Below are 19,133 nucleotides of genomic sequence, written 5' to 3'. Positions count from 1 at the left end.
AGTTATTCTATATCAATTTAGAGAGAAAACAAACAATTGTTTAATAAAAAAAAAAAAAACAGAAAATTTATCAGAACTTTTTTTAATGTTAGTAAGTTAAAAAATCTCTTTTTAATGCATATCATAATTAACTAAAGGATTTGTGCCCTTGTTGAAGATTGAAAAGTCATATCATGTTCACAAAAATTGTTTATTAAATTGCATATAATTATAAATATGTTATATTAAGTTTCTCTTTCGAAGTTCCCAGCGGCAGTTACTCTTGATGACTCTGACTCCCTAGATGATGAACCTGATGAACTTGATGATGAACCTGATGACGGTGAGGAACTTGCAGTTCTGCAAGAACAAAAACAACCAATATAGAATTAAAACTTAAACACATTGAGATCTCCAAGTGTTGTAACAAAATGCTCCTTTGTGTTGCTATCAGGAAAAATTATAATAAATGGTACTCCATCCTCTAATGTAATTCTTACAGTTCTGTCATCCACGTGGATCAAAGTTTGCTGTGGCAGTAGATATCTTTGTAATACATCAGGCAAAAATGGACACGGATTTATTGAAATTGAAATTGAAATTGAAATCATTCTATTCTGTGCCTGAATGTTTCTCCATATGCTCATAGCATCAACACCTATTTTAGTTTCAAAATAACCGATAAACGATATCCTATCACGTTTACGTTTTAAACTAATCTGTTTTAACTGCTCAATTAAGTGAATTAGTACCCCATATCGGTTATCTTCCATTTCTTGTCTGTAAAAAAAGATGAAAAAAATTTGAATAATGTTTACACATAAGAAAAACAATTTCCGCTACAGAAAATTTATAAAATTTCCTAAATATCACAGCTAGTTCGTTAAATTATGAATTTATACAGAGGAATACCTAATTATATTAACCCTTAAACTGCTCCAAACATATCTACGCCGAGTGGTTCGCTGCTCAAACCGTGTATCTACAAAATTACTTTTAAAATGTTTTAAAAGCAAATAATGACTTATTTTGAAATTATATTTGTTTCTTAATATAAAAAAACCATAAAGGCATTGCTAATTCAAATTTTTTTTCTTTGATGTTGTTAACTGCTCTAAACGTATTTGTACGCGGTAACTGTTCAATGCGTTCTTAGAAACCAATGGGACGGATTCGCATTTTTTTTCAACAAAAACCACAGATTCAGTTGTTACGTCTAGCTCACATTTTTAAGAAATCATAAAAAAACAGGGTAGTTTTCTTTATTTTTGGCAAAAAGGTCTGGCTCACATTTTAAAAAAGGCCATAAAAAATAGGGTAGTGTGCATAAAAAATTGATGTTTCAATCGATAAAAAGGTCTAAAAACAGGTCATTTTCTTAATTTTTTGTGTTTTTGAACAGACTTCAATGGGCTGTTTTTCAAACTCAACAAACTTCAACGACAAAACTTGAACATCGACTCATTTTCCAAAAAAAATTGATGATTTGGGAAAATATGAGTTAGAACTTAGGGTTAAAAAGTCAAATTCAATGTTGTTTTTGATGTTTTGGTAGAAATACGGGTTTTTGTTGAAAAAGAAATACATAGAACAAAAGAAAATGACCAAGAAAATTAGGCCTAATAATCTGAGTTGGAACATTACACATATTAGACTACTATGAAAATATTAAAAAATCGTAGCTTTAGTCACGAGTTTCATTTCGGGGATCTGGAGAAATAAACCTTGTATTTATTTTATGCATAAATTTATTGTAGTAAAATAACATTTACTGGAAAAAATTAAAATACCAGCGAATATGTATATAAGAAAAATTACTATTAAATGTTTTAAGAATAACTTACTACAACAGATAAAAATAATATGAAACTAAAAATAATAAGGCACCATGAAAAGTTAGTGGAAAACAAGTTTTGAAAATTGTCAGATATTTACAAAAAACTGATCATTTTCCACCAAACCGAGTAATTAACGGTAATGAAAAAATAAAATTACTTAAATATCTAGACTTCCACTTTAAACGGGGAACCTGGAATATGGTCATCACCCCACTTGACGATAACGATATAATCTCCTCTTTCTCGCACAACGTAACTAACGGCGTATTGATTGCGACCTTGGTGTTTGATGTATACCTCTTCACAAGGTCCTTTCGGTCCGTGAACACCGACGAATAAAATATTGGTACCTAGGAACACACTGAAATCGAGTCCTTAAACTGTTAAATCAACTTACCAGCGTCTTGTGCAGAGACAGTGAACTGATTCTGTTTCCCCAAGAAAGCCCTCTTCAAGCCTTGTCCTTTGGAAGTGACTTTGGAGGCGTTACTCTTGAAATGTGGTAGAACCGGTCCTCCTTTCGAGTTGTTCAGTCCCTTGCCAACTTTCGCTGTTGTTTCTACAACGACTGAAGACGATTCTTGCCCTCCTATATCTGCAACTTTCGCGTCTCCTTTACTGTTGACTTTAAACGGAGACCCCACTATGTGATTATTGTTATATTTAATACTGATGTAATAATCTCCGGGGGCTAGTGGGGTATATCGTACTTTGTACCCTTCCTCGACTTCAGTACAGTCCATTGAAACTTTGCTAGGACCATCGATATTGACAGCCAAAGTACCTGCTCCAGCGTTCACAGTATCGATAATAAAGTCAGTTTTGACACCTGTTTTGACGTCGTTAAGGCCAGCTCCTGCGGCATGGACGGCAGCAGGATCGGCAGTGTCTTTACCGACTTTGACACTGAAGGGGGATCCCGGGATGTGCACTCCATTGAATTTAGCGTGAATTTTATGAATGCCGTTCTCGCGAGGCATGAAACGTACGGAGTATTCCTCCAAGTCGATGATTTGCACAAAGCAATCGTCTTCGTGGCCTGAAGGGCCAATAATCTGAAATTCAAAGTTATGATTTTTTATAACCACCTGTTGATTTTTTTTATTACTTTAGCGTCTAGATTGCCCTTGGCCCCATTTCTGCGTACGATGAATTGTGATGGTTTGTCGGCTTGGATGCAGCCCTCTGGGAATTGAGCGACTTCGAGTAAGTGGGCATCACCAACGGCTGGTGAGATGTAAACCTTGAATGGCGAGTCTGGCACATGTTCGTCATTGAATTTCAATCCAATACGGTATTCACCTGTCACACAAAACTAGTGTTACGAATTCACCAACAAACAACTGAATATCGAGAACCTTCATTTTCTACAGGTGAGGGTTGGTCTAAATTAATCTCGTGGCACACTTTGTACATTTTTTTGTCACAATAATAAAAGAAACATTGACTCGTCGATGGGAACAAACATATATTGGCTGACTACTTTAGTCATATGAAAAATATCTTACTAACTATTAAATATATGATTCAATCTTCTATATTTAACTTTTAAAACTACCTTGAAGTTATTTTTTTGTCACAGCATAACACACTTTGAAACATGCCACAAAATTTCAACTTGGACCGGTGCCAAGTAAAAATAGACTTAAGTAAATATATTTATGCAAATATTTTGACCCAAAAAGGTGTAATGATAACAAAACAACACACACGGGATTCCCCTACCCACTGACAAGTCTAACGCGAGCGCTCCACTCTTCAAGTGACTTAAATAATTCAAGTGGACATATTTCAAAATAGGAAGTGCCCACAAACTCATTCACATGATTGTTTGTCACTCTCCAAAAATACACCGCTCTTGTGCCCGTTGCCAAAATACAAGCAACTCATTTAAAAACCACGACCCAGTTTCCCATGTGTGTATGCAACCAATAATATGTGTAAACCGGGGGTCCCCAATCAATTCCCGCCGCCCATATCGAACCAAATGCCAATTTTTACACATTCTAGAATACTTGCCTGGTTCAGAGACACGGTATGACACGTCACAAGAGCCGTCTTTGCGATCGGTAAAATTAATTTCAGCTTTACTCGGGCCTTCTACTGAAATGGCAAGTTGTCCACTTCCGGCCTCTCTAGTCCAGACATTGAACTCGTTGAGCTCTCCTTGCTCGCCTCGTTCCAAACCAGCGCCACCGGCCTTCACCAAATGAGCCCCATGGTCGCGGTAGGGCCCCACAGTAAATTGGAATGGAGAACCTTCATTTGTCAATTGTAATTTTTATAAACACGAAAATCAAAAGTATTACCAGGGATGTGGATGTCCTTATACCTCACGGAAACAGTATGCACCCCCAATTCTTTGGGCACAAAATGGACGGCGTAAAGGCCATCTTGGACTTCGTTAATAACCGCATCTTCAGTTACACCTCCAGGAGATGTGACAGTTGCGCTGAGGTCGAATGACGTAATTCCTGTAAAATAACCGTCAAATCCAGTCCAAAATTCGATTTCTGGGTTTTGACGCAATTTTGGACTTACCGGGCATCTTGAAGGTGAGTTTGCACTGACTTCCAACTTCGGTAATAGGGACGGCTTCTCTCTGCCTTTGGATCTTCTCTCTTTGCCTGTTAGTCCCTTCGCCAGTGACCTAGAACCACCAATAGGTCAAATAACGCATTGTCAAAATTTTTGACTTGGAAGTACCTTGACCGTGAACGGGGATCCGTTGACGTGATGATCGGCAAATTTCAAATTGACAATGTAGTAACCAGGCTCGGTGGGCTTGTAAGATATGTTGAGAGTCCCATCAGTGTTGTCGTTGCATTGTATCTCTGCTTTGCTTGGCCCTTCGATTGACAGTGAGAGACCTCCGAAGCCGGCATTTCTTGTATCGACGTTAAAAGTGTTTTGAACGTGAGTTTTGCCTTCTTTGAGAGCATTTCCGGACACCAAAACCTTGCGGGCATCTCCAACTTCCCTTTCACAGACGTTGATCTTGAAAGGAGAATTGGTAATATGATTGCCCATTTTTTTCACCGAAACGACATGCTCCCCGATTTCTCTAGGAGTGAACGAAATTCCAATATTCCCAGTTGGTAGTCGTTTCAAGAAACATGGTTCCTCCAAGCCACTTGGTGCCTGAATCGACGCATTCAGTGATCGGATATCCGCGTCGGAGATTTTCCCGGGAAGAGACACTTCACTGCAGGAACCGACCGAAATCTGGTTCCGTTTACGCCCTTCTCCCGTGATTTTCGCATTGAAGGGAGAGCCTTTGATGTGTTTGTCACCAAATCGGACTGAGATTTTGTACTCGCCTGGTGCAGTCGGTAGGTAAGAGACTGAAACGGTACCGTCTTTGTTATCGTGGCAGCTGATTTCGGCCTTGCTGGGGCCCTCGACGGCCAAGGAAAGGCCTCCAGCGCCGGCTCCTTTGGTCGAAATTGTGAAATTGCTGGGTTCTCCTGAAACTCCATGGGTGAGACCTGGGCCGTAAGCCGTTACGTAGCCAGAGCTGATGGAGTCGACGTGGATTTTGTATGGGGATCCTTGGACGTGCTCTCCGTTGAATTTCACGGCGAGCTCGTGAAGTCCTTCCTCGCGTGGGTCGTAACGAATTGAAACAGTACCATCATGGTTGTCTTCGATTACAGGCTTGTCAGTCGTTCCACTTGGCATCTTGATTTCGGCTGAAAGAAAGTAAAAGATTTCAATAATTTTTACCTAATTTTATTTACCCAAATGGGAGTAAATTGAGAAACTGGATAAAAATGTGAGGGGGCTAAAGTCAACGCCAAAGCCCTTTCCACCGATGGGTATCGAAGGTACGTTTCTATAAACCACCGGATGTTCTTCGTGATCGGTCTCGGAATAAGTTACAGTTTTGAAAATTTCGATATAAATTTGAGAAACTTCCCTTTCTTCTGACACTTTTGTGCTATTTAACCACGCAAACATTTTAGAATATTGATTTGATCGCGTCAAATTTTGATTGCAACTGAATTAATGAGTGCGCAAAGACACTTCAGTGCATGAAATAAATAAGGTGTTAAAATCTCCCCATCTAAAAATAGCAAAATCTGTTCCGGTGGAAAAATTAGGTTGCGTCGAAGAAGAATTTCAAATATCCAAGTTTTTACGAAAATAGACCACTAATTAAAACAAATTCAAATTCGATAATTACCTGTGACGTGTCCTCCGGTGCTCGGCAATGGAATATTATCAAAATTAAGAGGTCGGAAAGTTTGCTTCGATCTTGTGGATGTTTTCTTCACAGATTCGGTTTGTGAGTGACTAACACTGGTTTTCTCGGTTTTACTAACTTCCTCGGCCTACAAAATCGAAAATAAAGACTCAATTTGGTCTGACGTAAATCTACCGATATTTTGGACCACATCATGTGATTCTTTATTTTACATAAAGTCAAGTAATTACATTTTTGATACGATTTCTACAAATTTTCTGTGCCAAAAACTATCTGTCGACAAATGCTTTCAATGTTTTTGCATCAACTTATCGAGAGACGATCATTTTAATAGCCAGATCGGCAAAATGACTCACGATGTGTTTTCATTTGCATTACTCTAAATCAAAAATAAGATAATATCAAATTCCATAAATGCCTCTAATTCAACCTTAAACCAATAAGCTTTTTATTTGTATTTTCTAAGAGCAACTATTTAAAAAATTGAGTCTATTTTTTTTAGTAAAAAAACACGAATTTTTAGAGCTTACATTTACATATTATAAAAAATGAATTTGTGTTATTTCCTGAGCGAAAATAATATAAATTCTTTTTTTGGTAACTGTGTCGTTTCTGCAGTAGATTGTCTGATGTTATTACTAATGTCCTAACAGGAACACGAGACGTAATTAAACGCAGATTTCAAAAGCTATTAATTTGAAAATAGAAGCGCGTATTTTAGGTTTCGCGACATTTGCTTCTGTGAATGAATATTTTCTCTTTGAATAAATCAAAAAATATAATTAAAAACGATTAATGGGGCCATTGCTCCTGTCAATAACGTTGAATTGAGTTCGGCACGAGTTTTGAGTTTTGGATTTTCTAAACGAAACAACTTAGTTGTATTGTGTGTAGGTGCGTTTAGATTAGAAGAATAGTTGAGTGCTATTTATTAGATCCACCTGTCGCTGATTTCTCAGTGAGATTGTCGTCGAAATACAATTTTAGCGGTTGAAATTTTTGTTCGGTTGGCACCACATGTAATTTTTTCTTATTTAATTAGCTTGAACTAATTAAATTATTTATAAAAATCATCTAACGGATTTATCGGCAGATTCATCAGTGTCTTTTTAACAATTTTTTTGGTTATTTTAAGAACAGGAACTCTGATTGAATTGAATAAATACCCAAAGAAACATAAAATTAGATTTAGGATTATAATCTAAAAATAACTTTTATTTGAATATTCTAAAATATTAACGGATCTATTTTATTGCTATTATTGTATAAACACTGTCGCAATTTTAAAAAAAAAGACATAATAGTTGGCATTTTAGCGCAGATTAATTTCAACGGAGTAAACATCGAATAATTTTGTTTTGTTGTCGCACACAATGCGGCTATTATAATTTTGCCAAAAAAAAAACCGATTTAAGTGACGAAAAATAAAAGATTTGATTAATTTGCACAGGTCAATGAAATGGGGCTTAAGTTGGCAAGTCTATGAAAAAATACCAAATCATTTATTAACTGTCGTTGACACCCAGACAAATCACTGCATGAAAAAAATGACAAAGTGTTTCGGATTATTTGAGGCACTTTCCCTAATTAGAATCTATATTTAAAACGAGCTATTAACAATCAGAAAACGGCACCCGCTGGAAGGTCTGGAAGTGTCAACTATTTTTAAATATTTTCAAAGAAACGTTACTTTAGAGTAATAATATGTGGGAAAATAAATCATTCGTTCCTCCGGGAAATACAAATTATAAATAAATCGTAGCAGTCTGTTTGCAATTACGATGTAATTGCACCAGACCGTCTAGTACAACTGCAATAAAACTCACCGCCGGTCATTAGGAAAAAATTTTCGAATTTTTGAATGAATTTCATTCACTCAAAAAAATAAAAAAAAACACAAGCAACAGTTTCAAAATTTGAATTCAAACATACCTTGAGCCCAACCACGATACAAATGCTCTCACAAGACTGAAGACAATTAAATTACATGCATATAGAAATTTTAAATCTGGTGGGTGCTCTTCAAGACTTCGGCTATTTCCGATTGTTTCCGCCAATATAAATTTAATCAAAAATTGGTAATTTGAGACAATAGAGCATCACTTTTTTCGGTACTCTTCCACCTCAAAGTGGTCACGCTTTCAAATGATCAAAAATTATCTTAATTGAAGCCAAAGGTTTAATTAGTTACAATTTTAGGCCCATTTGATTCAATACAAAATCAACCTAATTCCTAGGAATAAAGTGGGGGTGGAGCGACGCTGGCTTCTGGTGGGGGGACTTATGACGACAAAATTGTCTACTCAAGATATGCCCCCAGCCAAAAATTCGAGATATTTCAGATGATAAGCTATAATAAAAGTTCACAGAATTTACAATCACGCGATTCGATAATAACCAAAAAAATTGGCAGCAGAGCAAAACGTATCGGTTACACGGGGTTTTACCAAAAATATGGATATTTCTAAATCCGATTTTTATTTTTAATTCGAATACGTTAATAAGGTCACGTAGTAAAAGTTGCGAAACAAAATTGTGACAAAATTGCTTCCTTTCCAAAAATATGTTGTCAAACTTGTTTATTTACATCTTTTAGGAAAATGAAAACTATAAAAAGATAGATGGCGCGTTGCAGCTGCTTATTTTTATAAATACTGGCATTTGTTTGTAATTAAAGTTAGCATTGTATGCAAAAACGTCTAAGTCAAAATTTTTGATACTTGACTTTCGTTTAAAAATAGAAGTATTTTTAAAAGAAGTGTCAAACGGATACGATTAGCGGCGTGCTTAAACGCTTGAAAAACATTCTATTAATACAAAATTTTAAACAACTTCCCGAAACAAAAGCACATTGACATTCCAATAAATATTTCAAATACTCACCGTAAATGTATAGAAGCCACCTGGAATTGGTTGCCCACCAAACTTAATATTAATTGTATAATCATCAGCGTCGTTAACAGTGTAATAAATATTGAATGTGCCGTCTCCATTATCCACAATATTAATATCTAAATCACTATAATTTTTTTAGAGAGACTCTATATTTCTCCAAACCACTATTTACCTGCCACTAGTGGACCTAATCCTACAAGTTACAGCCCCCCGACCGGCATTTTCCGTATTAACAGTAATGCAATAAGACTCCCCACTACAAATTGTCTTTTCTACCCCTTCGGTTATTTTACATTTTTCAGCCTAAACCAACAAAGTTATTACCATTTCCCGGTTACGCGAACACTTACATTTCCTATTGCGTAAGCTTGAGTCGAAATTGGAGCCTTTGTCACCTCTTTTCCTCCATATTTAACATCAATTTTGTATCTGCCACAGTCATCCGGGACGAAAGTAGCTCCATACGTCCCATCGCCATTATCGGTAATTTTAACTTTCCGTGGATTACCATCAGGGCCCTAAACTTGCCTTAAAATCCCCAAAATTGCTATAACTGGGCTACTTACCATCACTTGCACGTCTAAATCCCCATAACCGGCTTCCTTAGTGTCAATTTTAATCGTAGTGGGTATGGAAGCCGGTACTCGATTTTCGTCAATGCTAGGACCACTCAATTTCACCCTTTCGGGTTCTACAGTTGGGCGAACTTTAATTGGAAACGGGCTATTAGGAATATCCTTTCCGTTGTATGTAATTTGGGCTTTAAGGTTCGCACCCTCGTTCGGCGGGATGTATGACACTTCGAAAGTACCATCATCGTTATTTTTAACTTCTGGTCGTCGTGGGAGCGGTTTTTGGTCGGAAGTTATGTTGACAGCAACCGGGGCTGGACCTGCTTTTGATGCGTCTATTGTGAATTTAGTTGGGATGCCTGAACGGCAATTTGAAGGTTCCAGACCCGGGCCGTAGGCACGTACCAACTTCTCGTCGACGTCTGGCATCACTTGGACCTTCAAGAGAGAGGTTAGAGAGTTGGGATTACGGAATTACTTGAAGTTACTTTGAATGGAGATCCTGAAATGTGTTGATCGGCGAATTTGATTGCAACGTCGTACTCGCCTGGCTCGGTGGGGACATACTCAACGGAGCAAGAACCGTCTCTGTTGTCTTTGCACGTCATTTTGGCTTCTGAAGGGCCCTCGATTGCAAGAGAAAGGCCACCAGTTCCCGCACCTTAAATTTGTGTTAGAAATTTTTTCAAACTTACCCCAAAACACCTACCTTTGGTTTCAACGGTGAAAACATTCGATTTATTCAAAAAGCCTTGTTCTAGGCCTGGACCATAAGCTATACATTTTTTGGCGTCACAACCTCGTCTTACATTAACAATGAAAGGTGATCCAGGGACAGGCACATTATCGTAAAAAATGTCTATAGTATGTCTACCTTCCTCAAAGGGTGTATAACTAACTTTGTAAGTACCATCTAGCAAAGGGGTGACTAAATTTTCAGTCTGGGCCCCAGATGGGTTCGTGATAGTGCACGTGACTATGCCATCATCGGCGGTTTTTGGTATGCCCCTAGTATCAACAAGGAAATCAGTAGGAGAATCAACGAAAACACCTGAAACGGAAAACGAGTGTCATAATTGTGGAATGAATCTTTTGTCATTGCATGCAGAACAGTAACAACAACAAGTTAATGGAGAAAACAAGGCGTCAGCAATTAGATCGGATTGGCAAACGGCTACGCACACCATTTTACCGTGTAACTGAATCCCGCTTCCAGAAACTTTAATTTTGTTCATATCAACTTCTGGTACAATAATCGCTTGAAATGGGCTACCCGGAATATGTTGATCGTTAAAAGTGATATTAATTCCATAATCGCCGATTTCGGTGGGTAAGTAAGCAACGGAACAGGTCCCATCACCGTTATCTCGACAGTTGATAGCAGCTTCGCAAGGTCCTTCAACTGTCACCCCTAAACCACCTTGACCTGCGCCTCTAGTATCTATCATAAATTCAGCTGGTCGATTTACAATCCCTCTGTGTAAACCTGGACCTGAAGCTTTAACTTTCAAAGGGTCACTACCAGTCAGACATGTCAGTCTGAATGGTCTATGTGAAATAGGTTCGCCACCAAAGGAAATCCCTAGTAGGTACTCCCCCAGCTGTGTGGGAGTGAAATTTACTAAGTAACCTTCGTGAGTCGGGATCACATGAGCTTTGACTTTACTTCCGGAAGGACTAGTAATGGAAATAGCGAATTCTGCTTTACCTGCATCTTGAGTGATTACACGGAACTGTTGCAAACTATTCACAGGAGCCGCTATACCAGTAAATTGTTATAGGAGAAGAGACAGAAGAAGAAAAATTAGACTTACTTGGTTCTAATCCGTCAACTCGTATCTTTGAAACGTCCACATTCGGATGCACTTTGAATTTGATCGGAGTGCTTGGGACTTGTAAACCGCCATAATGAAGAGTCACTGTATGCATCCCCGATTGAGGAGTTTCATAATCAACGGTGTAGGTCCTGTCGCCATTATCGGTCAATTTGACCGGAATTTCCTGCCGAGTCTCTTCATTGACAAGATGTACATCCAACTCGCCATCACCGGCATCTCTACAGTACAAATCATTAAAAAAAAACAGTTAAAAAAGTCACAAGCCGTACCTTGCATCAATGTTAAAGTGAGTCGGAGTGTTCGCTTTGACCCCATCTTCGACTCCTGGACCAAAACAAAGAACCTTAGAAGCGTCAACAGGTTCGCCTACATAAACCCTGAAAGGTGAATTCTTAGTCGCAACTCCGCCATAATTCACTTGCACTGTGTGCCTATTGCCGGCATGAGGGACGTAAACAGCTTCCACAGTACCGTCAGGCTTTTTAGTCAACTCGACCTCAACAGGTTTGCAATTAGCGTCATCTACTTTGACATCAAGCGGTGCCGAGCCTGCTTTTCGTGCATCTACAGTGAATTTCGCAGGAACGTCTTTTTGGACTCCCGTAGGTTCGACTCCGGGTCCGTAAACCTCGACTTTTTCCGGATGATAGTCAGTATTTGGTAGAATTTGAGCAATGTGAGGACTTTTCGGAATGTCTTCGTTGTTACATAATATATGAACAGCGTATTCTCCAGGGGCTGTCGGGTAGTAGCGGACGTGAGCGGAGCCATCGCCGTTATCGTGGCACTCGATTTTAGCCTGGGAAGGGCCTTGGATACTAAATCCTAAAGCTCCAGTCTCCCCATTGGTCTCTACTGTAAACAAAGCTGGATATCCGACGACTCCTCCGGCCAAACCTGGACCATATGCCCGGATAAGAGTCTCTTTATACGGACCTACGTTGACTTCAAATGGCGACTTGTAGATTTCCTGGCCGGCGAAAGTGATCATAACTATATAACGCCCTTCTTTCATAGGATGATAAACGGCATAATAGGTAGTACCATCAATTTTGGTAATTTTGCAAGATTCTTTGATCCCTCCAGGTCCGATAATCTGGACATCGGGAACCCCCTCACCTGCCCCTTCAGTGTATATTCGAAAATCAGCGTCATCCTTTACTCGGACACCAGCAGGTTGAAGACCACGACCACTCGCACGGACTTTCCGAGCGTCGGAAACAGGGGAAACCTTGACGCCGTAGGGACTTTTTGGAATGGGTTGGCCGGCGAAGAAAATGTTAACGGAATGTAAACCAACAGTAGGTGAAATGTATTCGCAACGCCACAGATCTTGATTGGTTTGACGGACTGTCACTGGGATCGAGTTTTTGTTACCTGAAGGGTCTAAAATTATCACTTCAGGGACCCCTTTACCAGCATCTATAAAAATAATTAATAGAATTCAACTCTGGTAAATGTTACTAAAACAGACTTTTGGTCGAAATATCGAAATAAGTAGGCCGATTGATGCAAACACCTTCTGGTTGTAAGCCTGGACCTGAAGCTGTCACTTTTGTGGGATCCCCCGCATGTCCTTCAACTTTGACAGAATAGGGACTTTTTGGGACTTCGCGTCCCGCAAATTTAACCGAAATTTTGTGATTGCCTTCAATTTGCGGCGTATATGCAACTGAAAAAGTTAGATTTCTGTCGTTATTAAAACGTACTTCGACTGGTTCTTTCTGTCCTTTTGGATTTTCTACAACTACATCGACTTGTCCTTTACCGGCCGAAAACGTTTCAACAGTGAAATTAGCAGGAGCCCCGACTACGGGTCCAGTCGGTTCAATTCCAGGACCATAAACCCTTACCCTGGAAAAAAACAACCATCAGTCACAATCCTCCAAAAATCAAAACATCTGGAAAAAAACACAGCGATCACACTTATTAATCATTAGTCCTCTCTATTGTGAAGAAAACCAATTAATGCGTTAATTTTCTCGATCTAAACTTACCGAGGAGGAGGGATTCTAAATACGAAACAAAGAAATTAATTAATATCGGTGTCAAGATTTGGTTGTTCCAGGAGAATCGTTATCGTACTTACTTATTAGGACTAGTTCTAGGCCGCAAAGGGGCCCCGGGTTTGAGTTTGGCGTTTGGGAATTGTGACAAGTATGTCATCATCGATTGTTCGTCGACATTCGGGTTGACAATTTCTTCCGGTTTGATCAACTGGGGGATTCCCAGCCAGTCGTCGGCTAATCCCATGGCTTCCGATGCATTTTCGACCGAATCTTTCGGATTCCAGTCCTAATAAATCGTGTTATTGCGCTTCAAAAATGCGGTTTTTACATACCGGCCAATCGGGGCAAAGACCGGGTGCTACGGCGTCGACCAAAGCTCCGACAGCTTTTCCGTCATTCCAGTCTGTTGTGAAATTACGTATGGGCAAGTCTGGCAGTTTAGTCTGGATCCAGTTCATTAGCCTAAATTTGGAGCGTTATTTATTCGTCAAAATGTGGTTGTTAAGTACCTTTGTTTGGGTGTGGGTTCGGTGCCGCCGTTGTTCATATCGTCTTCGCCCTCCCACATGGGCAAAGATATAGAGTAATGTAAAATTAACGTCCATATCAAACCTAATATTAATTTTAATTTACAATCGACTATGTGACTCGAATCTGAAACAAATTTTGTCTGCTTTATTAGAAAGTCTAGACTCGAAATTCGCTACAGATATTGTTTCAAGGAAATATAAACGGTGTGAAAAGTAGAAAAGCGTATCATCTACAGTTGCAAAAAATACTAGATGTGTTAATTCTAGAATTTTAGGCCTATTTAAGGTATAGAGAGAAATGTAGAACGATGGAACTGGGTCTATCTAGACGGCCAAGGATAACAATTGTGTAGAAGAGAGATCGCAATCATTTCCATTTATGAAAGAACGTTAACATAGCAGACGACCGACCAGATTCGACTTGAATTCAAAGAATTCTTACGTAATAGCGATTTCAATGTCAATTTTACCTAGCAAAAATTGAACCAAAATCCACGCAATAGACGTTTCTCATAAGTCCATTTTTTTATTTCTCCTTTTATTTTTCATTCCCGATGCACGACTAAAACGAGATGAATAAAGTATTACAAGGTCGATGGCGTCAGCCTCCAAATAAAAATATGTAATATAAGGTGTTATGTAGGATATTCCATGAATGTTTATGCATTTTCAAAATTAACTTATTCTATTACTAATACGGTTTAAACATAGCGTGATGTCACCGTTATAAATTTTTCTTAGAAGTGGACACTTCAGTCATTTATTCCAGACAATACTCAAGCTTTCGAAGGTGTTTAATCGCTTTATCGAAAAAGGAAAATGATAACAGTTCTAATTACGACTTCCTCTGACTCTTTTAAAAACCGAAGATTCAATTAAAGTAGGCTATATTTAACAATTAACAGGAAATTCGCTTAGGAAGCGCCGCTGATTGACGGTTTGATAAAAATGGTTCAATTTTTAGTGGGTATGAAAAAAGGCTGCCCTATAGATAATTAAGGGAAACTGAAAATGTACAAAACAAATACATACAAATTTCCGAAAACTACACAAAAAAATATATACTAGTAATTCATAATAGATCTTAGTTAATGTGGAAAATTTTAGACTTAACTAAAAGTTTGCTTTAATTCAAGAAGGGAAAGTGCACAAAAAAAATTAAAAAAGTTGGGGAAGTTTCCTGAATGACTAAAAATACATCATTCTTATCAAAAATATCAATAAGTGGTATATTTAATAAATACGTATGTAAGTGTTAAATTGATAAGTGATGACACATTTGACGACTACCTACACTTTTTAAATAACTTGACTCTAAGGAAATACTGTTTTGAAAAATTGATTGTGTTTAATAAGCGAATGTAAAAAATACAACCAGCATAATTTGATTAATTCGTGCTGCTGTAAGTAAAATGCCACTTGCTGATTGCTCACAACACAATTTTGGCTATTTTTGATTAGCATGTCGTAAAACATAAATGACAAGTATAATTTACTTTTAATTTACAATCAATCAGAGTAAATTTTGTCATGGCCAACTGGATCCGACTTTTGACTCCCTGTAGCATCGATAAGTGACTTTTTCAAATAAATTGATGATGTAACGGCTGACGTCATCATGCAAATTTTGAAAAATAATACTATTTCAAATTTTCCAATGAGTACTTACTTATATATTGACTCGAAGATATTAAGATTTGTGTTTACTCTTCTCAAACAGTTCAATCACTTGTTATCATTAACTTATCAGTGATTTGCTTTGGAATTTGGCAGTAGGATGCAACAAATTACTTTAGCAATAAAAATATTCAAGGCTGTGGACAAGCAGATCGAAATGGCTGCATTTTTCAACAGGTCTAATTAAAAATGACGTCACTAAAAGATTTTTTAACATTATATAATAGGGGGCACCTCTCACAAAATCGTAGCGATATTAGAATGAAAAATAGCACAATCAACGTGTTTGTCATCGCGGTTGAAGAACTGCGGTTTCAAAACGCGAAGGTCTCGCCAATGTAAAAATGTAAAATGTAAGAAAATACACTCGATTTGAATTGAAGTAAACGCAAATAACAGTCTAGACAGCAAATATGACGCTTGGTATGCACAGGCTTTACAGTAATTTGAGAATAATACTGAAAACATCATATCATAATGACTATTATCATTACTCTATCTGCATTTAAGAAAAATATTGTTCTAAAGTCATTTACTGCGTTTGACCTCTTGTTCCCTAAATTAATTTTATTTCTTGTATTAGTAGATCAGTCCGGTTCGATAGAACAGTATAATATATTGTTAAAAAGGAAAAAAGAAAAGTCTGACAGGATTAGTGTTCGAAAACGGGTTTAGAAATTGTCGGTTTTTAAACCTTGAACGTCCGTTATTGTTTAGAATGCTAGAAAAATGTTGTGAGACCACAATAACCGATCAGTTTATTTATAAATGTGATAGTAACAGCAATAATAATGACACAAATGCATTTGATCGGGTCAGCATAAACACAACTAATATTCACGTAAAATGAATAATTTTAGCAGGATTTGATCGCAATGATGTTCAACTTTATTTTTAGCACATCACACTGTAAATATGCGATAACAGGAAACTTTAAGCAAATAATAGAAAAAACAAAAAATGTGTGTTTTAGCGGCTGAGGAATTCGCATGATTAGTTGAGTTCCTGTTTCCGATCGAGTTTTCCGGCATTGAATTTTCGAGGTTTTTCACCGAAAAAAACTCCGGTCTTGTTGGAAAAAAGCAACAAGAAACGTGGTATGTGGTCTGCTGCCGGAGGGCCGCAGGAATTCGAGAAAGAAGCAGAGAGTAGAGCAGGGCCGATGTCCACTCACCGATATTAACAATTCTAATTCCCTCGTCGTCTTGGAGGAACTTGAGGGCCACCGAGACGTTTTCTAGTTTCTGGGACCGGAACGACGGCTTCTTGTTGTGCTTTGGGAGACGTTTTCCTGCGAGGACTTCGATTAGGGTAATAAGTCTCAATCCGTCACTGAGGTCAGTCTCCAAGTTTCCGATGTGCTTTTGCACGGTCTTCAGGTGCTCGTTGGCCCATCTCGTGAAGGTGTTTTGCTGGATTTTTTTCCACTGTGCGTCTTCCGCCAACTCGCGCTCGGTCGTCACCATTTCGTCCTCGTCATTAAACTCACAATAGTCCACATCGCGCTGCATACAAGCCTCGACCGGTTGCTGCTGCTGGAAGTTGCTTTGGTAGGGACACTGAGCCATGCTGATCAAATTCACCTATGACCCCTCTGAAACACACCATATACAACAAACAATACTACCGACTCGACAACAAACCCAAGCTTTTTCAAAAAAAAAAAAAAAACAAAATAAGGAATAAGGGCCGACTAGATAATAAAATAATAAAGTGATAATCAAACAGGAAATAAATAAGCAATTTTCCATGTTACCAAACGGAATTTTTATATTTAATTTAGCAAATCAAAAAAATATATTTACTGTCCACGTTTCTTTCTTTCAAAAAAATCAAAGGCTATAATTTTCACCTATTCTTTCCACATTAAACCATCTTTAAAAATATATGCTACTATGAAATAATAATAAAAATAAACAAATCACACCAAAACTCTTATTAATTATTAAATGTTCGTATTTTTACATTCCCCTCTTCTAAAAAAATAAATTCACACCCTTTTCAACTGAGTTGGCATTATTTCCCTAAAAATGTATAATTTGGTCAAATTTAGCTAGGGATAAATTTACTCGTGGGTTTGCCCATGTGTAGGCAGATGCTGATAAGTAATTTCACCCATTCTCGAATATTTGAATCACGTTTTTGTCATTCTCTACCGTGGTAAAAATACCAACTTTCGCAATGTGAAGACTTTCGACATTCCATCAAAGAAAAAAGCAAAGTCGAAAATCTCTTTTGCCCATTTACGCTGTTAAAAGAGATTTCGTTTAATGAGGATTAAAACACATCTCAAGTCTATTTATATCAAACTTGTCCTGTATTTGAATGCCATCCAATTATTTTTCTTTATATATAAATAAACAAATTATCAAGGGCGGCTCAAGTAATTCACCACTAATTGGTTTGCTGAAAATTTGTGTATATTTGGTTGCCTAATTATGTATTTTTGGATGAAAACTTGTTAGACGCTCAATTTGTTCGTTGTAAAAGTCGTTTTGACGGATGTGGTTGTGGTGTTTTATGTTTTTTATCTACTTTAAAAATAGGTACCTAGTGAAAAATTTTCCTTACATGTCTTAATACAATCGTAATGATTATTTTTTTGTTTCAATGTAAAAATTTATAAAAATGTTTCTCTAAATTATTATTATACATTTTAATTATTAAATATTTCACTTGCCTTTCAGCTTTTTTAGACCAGAACAAAGATGACGGTAAAAATGCGCGTCAATGAAATAATTTTGTTTCCGATGTTTATTGAAATTAATAATGAACAAATAAATATATGTTTAAGCATTATGAAGTACCTGACACTAATATTGCATGTAAACGTTTGGGAATTATAAATAGTTTCAAAATACGTAACTTTGAAAATAGATTTTTTGGAAAAATGTTTTCGGGCTTAAAAATTTTATCGAATACGGAGTAATCTATATTAAGCAATTTATGAAAATGAAAAACAATTAAGTGTTTATATTTAAATAAATTTAATCGGGGGTGCGACTTTAATTGTACTCACTTAATTTATTAGCGATATTATTTAGAGAATCCTCCGTAAAATCATTGCACTTTTATAACACTTTCGATGTAGTAGAAAGACTGAACACGACTCGAACTAAAGATATGTGTGAAACTAAGAATAGACCTCCGTCCATGAGTTTGGTTGTTTATAGATTGTCTTCAAACTTAACCCCACTTTTTTCAGTATTCAGCTCCATATTTTGTGTCACATGTCGATTTTTGTTAAATTTATACGAGTCTACGACCTTTCTTACCTTAGATATTCTATCAAAATAACCCCGGAGTCAAAAATGGCCTACGCGATTGCTTGAGAGCCGATAACCGCACTTAAAATTCTTCAGTGTCTTCAGACATATTTCCATAAAAACAACTACAATCTTTAACTCTTTTTGTACCCCTATCATTTATTGCCGTTTCTTTTTATCCCCTAGTCCCTAAATGATTCCATCAAAATCATCAAATTAGCTCCTCTCGCATTTTCGTTTTCGAGATCAACAGTTACGTAAGTAATTAAACTATATTTGACTATATTGTGAGTAATGTGACCTGAAAACTAAGCTTCAGAAC

The 19,133-nt window shown here is 37.3% G+C and overlaps 1 protein-coding gene across 2 annotated transcripts; it reads right to left on the bottom strand.

Moving 5' to 3' along the window:
- Positions 1-1,733: 1,733 nt before the first annotated feature.
- Positions 1,734-18,691, bottom strand: LOC123006290 (filamin-A). 2 transcript variants are annotated; one of them, XM_044400666.1, is made up of 23 exons: positions 18,565-18,691; positions 16,720-17,139; positions 13,848-13,992; positions 13,671-13,800; positions 13,419-13,624; positions 12,804-13,183; positions 11,599-12,751; positions 11,306-11,547; positions 10,684-11,250; positions 10,201-10,542; positions 9,980-10,152; positions 9,486-9,929; positions 9,270-9,437; positions 9,092-9,222; positions 8,908-9,043; positions 6,004-6,151; positions 4,524-5,509; positions 4,359-4,467; positions 4,127-4,291; positions 3,837-4,076; positions 2,926-3,119; positions 2,215-2,872; positions 1,734-2,167 (listed from the first exon to the last, which is right to left on the bottom strand). In XM_044400666.1, the coding sequence occupies exons 2-23, from the start codon at positions 17,111-17,113 to the stop codon at positions 1,983-1,985; spliced, it is 7,296 nt and encodes a 2,431-aa protein (XP_044256601.1). In that variant the 5' UTR covers positions 17,114-17,139; positions 18,565-18,691; the 3' UTR covers positions 1,734-1,982. The 2 variants fall into 2 exon arrangements, with proteins under 2 accessions (XP_044256601.1, XP_044256602.1); XM_044400667.1 differs by lacking the exon at positions 10,684-11,250 and having other exon boundaries at positions 1,736-2,167; positions 18,565-18,690.
- Positions 18,692-19,133: the final 442 nt, after the last annotated feature.

Source organism: Tribolium madens, unplaced genomic scaffold (assembly GCF_015345945.1).
Source record: "Tribolium madens isolate multiple individuals breed KSU strain unplaced genomic scaffold, Tmad_KSU_1.1 Scaffold_2;HRSCAF=44;Tcas5.2_LGX, whole genome shotgun sequence".
Classification (NCBI taxonomy): Eukaryota; Metazoa; Arthropoda; class Insecta; order Coleoptera; family Tenebrionidae; genus Tribolium; species Tribolium madens.
The sequence above is the reverse complement of the archived record's forward strand: the minus strand, read 5'-3'. Positions and strand labels throughout refer to the sequence as shown.

Excerpts from the sequence above, each read along its gene's own strand:
- LOC123006290 (XM_044400666.1), bottom strand. The coding sequence starts at position 17,113 with ATGGCTCAGTGTCCCTACCAAAGCAACTTCCAGCAGCAGCAACCGGTC. Across the intron at positions 10,543-10,683 it reads AAGCGGGATTCAGTTACACG|GTGTTTTCGTTGATTCTCCT; the intron begins GTAAAATGGTGT and ends TTTCCGTTTCAG. Across the intron at positions 3,120-3,836 it reads ATACCGTGTCTCTGAACCAG|GTGAATACCGTATTGGATTG; the intron begins GCAAGTATTCTA and ends TTTGTGTGACAG.